This window comes from Populus nigra, chromosome 7, assembly GCF_951802175.1.
Source record: "Populus nigra chromosome 7, ddPopNigr1.1, whole genome shotgun sequence".
Lineage (NCBI taxonomy): Eukaryota > Viridiplantae > Streptophyta > Magnoliopsida > Malpighiales > Salicaceae > Populus > Populus nigra.
Window position 1 is genome coordinate 11,841,745 of NC_084858.1, and position 9,664 is coordinate 11,851,408.

General features: G+C 33.5%; 1 protein-coding gene across 1 annotated transcript; it reads left to right on the forward strand.

Annotated features, from left to right (window-relative positions):
* Window positions 1-3,291: 3,291 nt before the first annotated feature.
* Window positions 3,292-5,302, forward strand: LOC133698895 (UDP-glycosyltransferase 83A1-like). Its single transcript, XM_062122000.1, has 2 exons — window positions 3,292-4,025; window positions 4,281-5,302. The coding sequence occupies exons 1-2, from the start codon at window positions 3,539-3,541 to the stop codon at window positions 5,162-5,164; spliced, it is 1,371 nt and encodes a 456-aa protein (XP_061977984.1). The 5' UTR covers window positions 3,292-3,538; the 3' UTR covers window positions 5,165-5,302.
* Window positions 5,303-9,664: the final 4,362 nt, after the last annotated feature.

Below are 9,664 nucleotides of genomic sequence, written 5' to 3' on the forward strand. Positions count from 1 at the left end.
TTTGAAATTTGCACATATCCACGTTATTTTGTGTTTAATTTTTATCAAATAAATAAGGATGGTGAGATTCGAAATTGTGACTGCTTGGTCATCAAGATTCTGATTCTATGTTAAAGAACCATCTCAACCCGATAGCTTAAACTGTTAGGAGAGATTTTAAAATATAATTTATATTATTCTGTAACACTCTGTCTATTCTTAAGGTGGCAGTTTGATGGTGCAATATGACTATTTCTCAAGTGAAGGAGCAGATCGGAGCTTAAAGTCTATTTTGTTCAAGGCCCTCTGACGAGTGTGCGCAGTGGGAGTCCTGTTGTCATCTACAATGGCTTCCCGTTGTAATCTTACAAGATTTTTGTTCAGTAGATGCTTTAGTAGGATAAAATCTTGGTTGTTGACTGGGAAAAAAAAGGGTTAAATTTTGGTTCCTCCCCAAAAAAAGTTTTGCAGAGCACGCAGGTTGAATTTTGCAGAGCTCGCAAATTCCAAAGCTCTTCTGTGGTTGGAAAGCTACAAAAACAAAAACAGGCTCTTCTGTCTTTGCTTCTCCGAGACTAGCTCTACCATTATTGTTAGACTTGTGGTCCTCTAAATGAAAAATATAAGAACAAGAAGGAAAATAAATAAATAAAATTCTAAAAAAATAGTTTCCAATTTTAATTTGGACATCAAAACAGCTAGTGATATAGCAAATTTTAACCCCAACCTCATGATTAAATCAAAACTAATCCCATTTTTAATAAAGAGTGTCTTGTACTAAAGAAATACTCACGAGGATGACAGAACGAACATAAAGCTCGAACGAAAAAGAACAAAAAAGCATCGCGGAAGCTTGTTTGTTTGTTCTTGTAGGGAGAATAAGTTGCCGAGTCCATTGAATTATTAGTCATTATATTCTATAATCAATTGATTGTTACAAGTAGCATTATTTTTATTAATTTAAAATATATTTATTATTAATAAATGTTTTTTTATTTTTAATATTTAATTATATTTAATTAATAAATTTAAAGAAAAAATAAAATTTATGGAACAAAAATATTTTGCATAAAAAATTATAAAATTTTTATAATTGTGAAATTTCTATTACATCAAAGTGTTGTTCCTAAATGTTCCGGTCAATGTTCTATTAAAATTAGATATTAATTAGAGTTGTTGAGACCGATGCGTATTATGTTCTGTCTTTTATGAAAGAAAATAGTTGCTCTCATAAACTGAGGTACGGAGTATACCTAGAACTAATATGCAGGTGCTTATCAGATGACATGTACATTGAACTGACTCACGAGAAAATTTCATATGGAGAGATCACCTATGTCTATAGAAAAACTCCCGTGATAGTTGTGTAAGTGATCCTAGACTTGAGATTACTAATTTATTTTATATAAGAAGTGTTATTTTTTAATCTTGATCACACATTGTCCTAATCAAGAATAACAAACGAGGAAATATTGAGTATAACATAAACTATATAAAGATATTTAAGTAATCAAAAGATGATTTTATACCCTAGATGAATTAAAAAAAAAGTTTCATAAGTTTTCAAATAGTATTAATTATGAGTTTTGAAAAGAGTTCTAAAATTTTATTTAAAGAATCAATGACTATAATGTTGAGAACTAACATGATTTGACAAAGTAAACATATTTCATGTTATAATGTCTAAAGCATAACATTCTTGATGAAGAGATAATAATTACACTGAGAATCTGTTAACTGAAAGGTCAAGTCAAACCACTTATGACTTTTCTAATATTTGAGGGATCATAACAGGTTGCTAAACAATGTACTTGATCTTCAAATATAATTCAATTAATTATTAAATTAATAATAAATTAAATTGTTTAATTTATTTATTCTTATTTTATTTAGAATTATGATTTATATTTGAGCCAATATATTACAGAATCTAATAGGTCATATACTTAAAAACCATTGATTAGAAATTAAAATGAGATGATTAATCAAGTGTGACTTGATTGTAAATAAAATTTAAAAATTAAGGACTAGAATGTAATTAATACAGGAGATTATAATTCTAGACCTAGAAAAAATTAAGAATGAACTTCATTGAATAAATTTATAAAATTATCCTAAAATAATATATGTGTTATTATTTAAGGAGCAAGTTGATGTTTTTATTTATTTATAGGGTTTTTAGATTTCTTTATAAATAAGATGCTATGTCTCTTGTTTTTTAAGAGAAGAGTGAGAAAATTATAGTACATAAACAATTAAAATACAAAAGAAAAGACTCTAAGTCTAAGATATAATAATCACTCTCTCTTAATTCTTCTCTCCTAGAAGGGATAGGAAAAGTAGAAAAGAATATCTAGTTTTCAGTAATCTTTACATCACCCTAAATAACTTTATATTTATCTATCATAATCTTTAGGACTCCCAAAATTTTTTTAAATTTACTATTTCCAATGAATGTATTTGGAGAACCCTAACATGAAGAAAATATGTAATGCTACATCTGGATTATCAATGAAGGAAATAAAGGTACACAAATTATAATTAAGGAGGCCGCTAGGACTGGAAATGGATACAAGTGAACTTCTAAGGAGGTTTTGTAACGATCTTGGCATGAAAAATCATGAAGGCTGTGCAATAAGCTCTAGAAAAATCTAAAGAGAATGATATCAGAAGAAGCCCTAAGTCACTCTTGGCAGTGATAATCTGCTTTATTACTCAGCTTTCATCAGATGAGAAGCTAGAAATCCATTGCAGGTCTGATGAATTCTCCTTAATTTAACATTATGTTCTTTTTTTTTCCTTTTGAATTCCTCCTCTCCCATATAGTCTCCCTTACAAAACGTAAAGCATTCATTGTTTGTTGTTATTGATAGGTTATGTATCGAGGGTTTTGTTTTCCCCTGATATATATATGTTGACATGGGTATTGCATATGCAGCGCTCATGTTAGCTGTTTAATTTTCCATTACTGTCGTCCCTGTTTAGTTTTTTTGCTAATATATGCAAGGATTAGACTCTTGAGTAATTTTCCATTACTGTCATCCCTGTTTAGTTAATGCAAAATGATAAATATACGTAGGTGCAATAATTCATGTAGAATGCAAAATAATGCAGAGGATTTCGTTGTCAATCCTGACAGACACAGATATATATATATATATATATATATATATATATATATATATATATATTTGCAGTGAGGTGACATTACATTAAATGGCAAATGCAAAATGATAAATCCTAGACAGTATTAAATAGCTCCTTGGACAGGTATTTAGGCAAGAATCAGGACCACCTGTGATAGAGAAAGCTAATCAATATTTTGGAAAGACAACGCACCAAACTAATCTGATATAAACAAAGCAAAACATCAACATCTCATTAAGTGGGAGGTGATGAGGGAATAGTAATGTATTCCAATAAACAAGATATATACAAGAAGAAGAAGAAGAAGAAGAAGTGTCAACTTACTGGCCTGTTCTTTCCAGGCCCCTGAAGAATGGCATGAATTCCAAGTTCAAAATCACTTTAAGCAGTGACAAAAGAGCTATAAACTAGAATGGGCAGTCGACATATCCTAGTTATACCTTATCCAGAGCAAGGCCATATAATTCCTTTACTGGAGCTTTCACACTGCTTGGCTAGTTATGGGTTCAAAATCACATTTGTAAACACACAACACAATGAAGAGCGTATCAGGAATGCAACGGGTTTGAAAGTGAAAGGTGATACAGAAGATTTGATACATCTACTCTCGTTTTCTGATGGTCTGGAATCTGGGGAGGATAGGTTTAAGCCAGGGAAAAGATCTGAAACGTTCCTGAGGCTTATGCCAGGAAAAATAGAGGAGTTAATAGAAAGGATTAATGCATCGGACAGTGACAAGATCAGTTGCATCCTTGCTGATCAGACTATTGGATGGGCCTTGGAACTTGCAGAGAAGAAGGGGATCAAGCGAGCTGCTTTTTGTTCTGCTGCAGCTGCAATGTTAGTCCAGGGATTCAGCATCCCAAAACTGATTGAAGACGGAATCATAGACAAGGAAGGTCAGTTCTTTCTATCACCATTTTTTGTCTGTCCCGATGAGATGTTCTATCCAATTTTATCAACAGTAACACTTGAAGCTTCCCTCGCTTTTTTTTAGGATAGAGAGCTCCATGCTAAGAAAGTAACAGAAAAGGCATGCTATTTTAAACTCTAAGATAATTCACCAAGTCAAATAGTCAATTATTTGCTTGATTTTTAGCTGTACGGATGAGAGAAGCATGAAATTGGCATCATGATTGAGTTTTTCTTCGCAGGAACCCCCGTGAAAATGCAGACAATTATGCTCTCACCAACCATGCCTGCGATAAACACAGCACAGCTCGTATGGGCTTGTCTTGGCAACATGAATTCCCAGAAATTATTTTTTGCACTAATGCTTAAGAACATCCAATACATGAAGCTAACAGAATGGCTGCTGTGCAACTCAGCTTATGAACTTGAGCCTGGAGCATTCAACTTGTCTCCACACATCATTCCAATAGGACCACTTGTAGCTAGCAACAGACTTGGAGATTCAGTAGGGAGCTTCTGGCAAGAGGACTCAACATGTTTGGAATGGCTAGATCAGCAGCCACCAAAATCAGTCATCTATCTTGCTTTTGGAAGTTCGACTGTTCTAAGCCCTACCCAGTTCCAAGAATTGGCTCTGGGATTGGATCTGACTAATAGACCATTCTTGTGGGTTTCAAGGCCAGATATAACCAATGGAACACCTAATGCTTTTTTACAAGAATTTAAAGACAGAGTGAGCCCTCAGGGTAAGATAGTGACTTGGGCACCACAACAAAATGTGCTGGCACACCCTTCTGTTGCTTGTTTTGTGAGTCACTGTGGATGGAACTCTGTCATTGAAGGTGTATGCAATGGAGTACCTTTCCTGTGCTGGCCTTACTTTGCTGACCAGTTCTTTAATCAAAGCTACATTTGCGATATTTGGAAGGTTGGATTAGGAGTTAACAAGGATGAACATGGGATAATAACAAGAGGAGAAATCAAGAACAGGGTGGAGCAACTGTTGAGTAATGAAGAGTTTAAAGCAACATCATTGGAACTCAAGGAAACTGTCATGAATAGTATCATAGAAGGGGGTAGTTCTTATCAAAATTTCAAGAGATTTATTGAATGGATCAAGGCTTAGGTGGTTTATTTTACAACCATCACAACATGTCTTTGAGGTAGATATTGATTTGCGTATTTGCCTCTGTTGTCTGGCATCTTGCCTTTGTAACATGTAGCCTGGCATTATCAGGTACTTGCTCTCTTTCTTAGTTTAAAATCTTTAGATGATTTCTTCAAAATTACAATAACATACACCATCATCAGATCAAGTTATTCAGAGCTAAAATTAGCCAATTTTTGAAGAGTTGTTATTTCAAACTCTTTTCTCTATATACAACTTCCTCTAAAATTCACCATATTAGCGACCAAAAATGCAATGATAATGAACTTTATTTGAATAAAGAAATTGGAAAGCATATCCAGGTACTTATCCTATGCCCAATCAGTGAAAACTGCCTTCCTAACTTCCTCTAGTATTTTCCAAGAATCAATCAGTACCAGTTGGAATATAAAAAGGTACTGGCCTGCAGGCACCATTAATTAAATCCTTGCAGTAATTGATTCATACTAAAAAAAACCCTATAGATAAGAAACTTTGTGTTCGTCCCAAAAAAAACGTTGGTTATACCTCGAATTACAGGGGATTAATGATGGAAAAGGCTACTTCATGTAGCCTACCTCAGGAAATATTCTTTTCCAGCAATATTTTACCTGGCAGTAAAATTTGCAGGAGCTGTGGAAATCACTTTTGGCTCATCCATAGACAGCTAAGCATGCAGGTTCATGAACGTAGCATAGAGAATCTCACAATCCTCACCAGTCTTGATTTCTTCTCTAAAGAAAGACCTGTCTTTTGAACATTTTAAGGGGTGCAGATCAGCCCACAACTATTGCAAAAAGCACTGAAAGTCCCATTCTTTTTACTGGTCATTACTGCATTGTGCTTGCGCTATAGACGACTTCTTGGACTTGGAATTTCGATACTCGCTCCTCTTCGTGAACAATGAAATGAACTTTAAGTTTATAAACAAAAAGTATATTTGAAAATCTTAGTAGAATGAGTAATCCACATGTTCTAGTTATACCTTAGCCAGCACAAGTCCATGCAATTCATTTAATGGAGCTTGGCTAATTATGGGTTCAAAATCACATCTGCGAACACAGAGACCATTCAGGAGCGTATCGCGAATGCATCAACAAAGCGTAGCAAGTCTGGATAATACCCAGAGGGGCTTTAGTGGTGGACATGGCTGATAGCCAAGATCCAGTAATGGCGTGTACATATTAGTGAAGAATAGAAGAGAGAGAGAGATCGTAGAGTCTGCTAATTCATCATTTTCTCATTATCCCCTTTGTCTATTCTTTTACAGACTATATAGCAAGAGTGCTAATCTTATGTCAACGAAAATAAAACCAAATAAAACATTGTGTGGTGTGTAGCTAATAGCTGTTCAGAAACGGTCATATTAATTCAAGACTAATATCCCTCTGTCTCCCTATGGTTTGTTTCTTCTTCTCCAAAATTCAAACCCCTTCCCCTTCAAATCGACCTTGTCCTCGAGGGAGAATTGTGGAAACCTTAGACAAAGGTCATCAGTGAACTCCGAAAAAAGCATATGATGGAGAGAGACCCTTCAAGTGGCAGCTTGATTTCTTCGTTTCACCATCCTCCTGTCTAAGATGGCTTGTGTGTGAGGGGCTGGTTCGTACGGAAGGGCACCAGTTACCATATGCACTGTTGCAACATGCTTTGCAACAAGCAACAGCTGTTCAAGAAGCTTGACAAAACCACTATTTCCAAAGTTAAAAATTGAAAATGGTGATTATATTTCAGTCAAAGGCAAAGGAATTGTTACTACAGAAAGCCTCTCAGATTTGAAATACATTTATGATGTTATATATGTGCTTGATATTGATTAAAATTTCCTAAGTGTTAAACAACTTATAAAAAAGGGTTTCAAAGTTATATTTGAAAACAAATGGTGTTTGATAAAAAATAATAAAGGCAAAACGTATTCAAGGTAAACATGAGAGCAAAAGATTTTGCTCTAAACCTTGCGGAGAAGGAGCAGATTGCTTTCGCCATAAATACAGACAATGAAGAATTGTGGCATAGAAAGCTTGGGCATTTTCATCATTCTGGACTTGTGTACATGCATAGACATAATCTTGTGAGAGATGTTTCACGGCTGAATAATAGATTAACAAATTGCGCAGCTTGAAAACCTTTTCCTTAAAGTGTATGGAGAGCAACACATCAACTTCAACTAGTGCACACAAATGTTGGAGGTCCTCAAAGAACAACTTCACTTCACTAAATGGTAGTAAATACCATATAATCTTTATAGATGATTATTCCAGATTTTGTTGGATTTATTTTCTTAAATTAAAATACGAGGTTGCTAATATATTTTGAAAGAATAAAACATGGGTGAAAAATCAAAGTGATTATAGGATATAGACTATAAGGTTTGACAATGAGAAAAAATATATTAGTGATAGATTTCAACAATTCCGTGATGAATTTGGCATTGAAGACGAACTTATAACACCATACACACCACAACAGAATGGTGTAAGTGAAAGAAAAAACAGGAGCATCATGGAGATTACTAGATGCATTTTGCATGAAAAGAAGATGCCAAAGACATTGTGGGCTAAGGCTGCAAACATAATAATATATTTGTTAAACATGATGTCAACCAGTGCTTTACAAAAAAGAATCCCATTTGAAGCTCGATTTCAATACAAACCAGATCTATAACATTTTAAAACTTTTGGTTGTCTTTGTTTTACTTATGTGTCACAGGTTAAAATAGACAAGCTAGATAGAAAGGCTAAACCAAAAGTATTCATTGGATACAACAGTCTATCCGAAACCTACAAAATTTTCCAACCACAAAATGGGAAAATTTTGGTAAGAAGATATGATAACTTTATGGAAGACAAACAATAGAAATGGGAGGAACCAAAAGAGAAACAAGAATAATCATCAACTTGGAAAGTTGTTAATGACAATATTGATAATCAGCCAGTCAGAGGTACAAGATCTTTATATGATGTTTATGAAAGAAGTAACATTGCTATTTGTGAGCTTGTAGAGCTTGAAGAGGTAGTAAAAAATAATGAATGAATTAAAGCAATGAAAGAATATCTTAGAAAGATTGAAAAGATTGATGCCTGGGTGTTGGTGGACAAACCTTTATAGAAAAAAGACTATAAGAGTCAAGTGGGTTTATAGAACCAAACTTAATGCAAATGGTTCTATAAATAGATATAAGGCTAGATTAGCTGTGAAGGATTATGCTCAAGTGTTTTGAGTGGACTTCTCAGCAAAATTTGCACCTATAGCATGACCTGATACAATTAGAATGTTACTTGTACTATTAACATAGAAGGGTTGAAAAGTTTATGAGTTAGATGTAAAATCTATTTTTTTTAATAGTTTTCTACATGAGAGGATTTTTATAGAACAACCAAAAGGTTTTGAAGCCAAGGGGCAAGATGAGAAGGTCTACTTGTTAAAGAAGACATTATATGTCTTAAACAGGCTCCCAAGGCATGATATAACAAAATTAATGAATATCTTTATAAACTTGGCTTTGTTAAAAGTTCAAGTGAGGCCATATTATATGTAAAAGAAACAAATGCAAATTTAATTATTTAATATGTTTATGTTGATGATTTGTTTGTCACAGAAAGTGATGAGAAACTGATAGAAGAGTTCAAGGCTGAAATGCTCAAAGTATTTGAGATGACAAATCTTGGTTTGATGTCCTATTTTCTAGGAATGAAAGTGAAGCAAAGCTATAATGGAATAAAAGTTTCACATGAAGAACTCCTATGAATTTGAAGGAGAAATTCAACAAGGATGATAGAGCAGACAAAGTTGATGAAGGTCAGTACAATAGCTTAAATGAGTGTTTGATGTATCTTATAACAACAAGACTTGATATTACTTTTGCAGTAAGTTTGCTCTCATGATTCATGCATTGTGTCAGTGAATTACATTTTCAAGCTACCAAAAGGATTGTAAGATATATCAAGGCTACTATGAACTATGGTATAAAATTTTCTCATCTTCAAAATTTAATGCTTCATGGCTATTCTGACAGTTATTGGGCAGGATTCGTGGATGATATGAAAACAGGCTATTATATTGTTTCAGCTTTTTATCAGGAATGTTCTCTTGGTGTTCAAGAAAGCATGATGTTGTTGCTCAAAGCACAGTTGAGACTAAATATGTAGCAGCTATTGTTGTTGTAAATCAAGTAATTTGGTTTATGAAAATACTTGTAGATTTATTTATGGATCAACTTTAGACAACACGTATTTATGTTGATAACCAAGTTGCAATTTCTATTGCAAATAATCCTATTTTTCATGGTAGGACTTATAAGCACTTTAAAATTAAGTTGTATTTTTTAAGAGAAGTCCATAAAGAAAGTGAAGTTATTATGCTTTATTGCAAAACTAATGACTAAATTGCAGATGTATTAACTAAAGCTTTTTCAATTTTTTTTTTTTTTGAAGAATTAAGAAGCAAGTTAAGTGTCTACTTATGTTAAGACAAGGATGA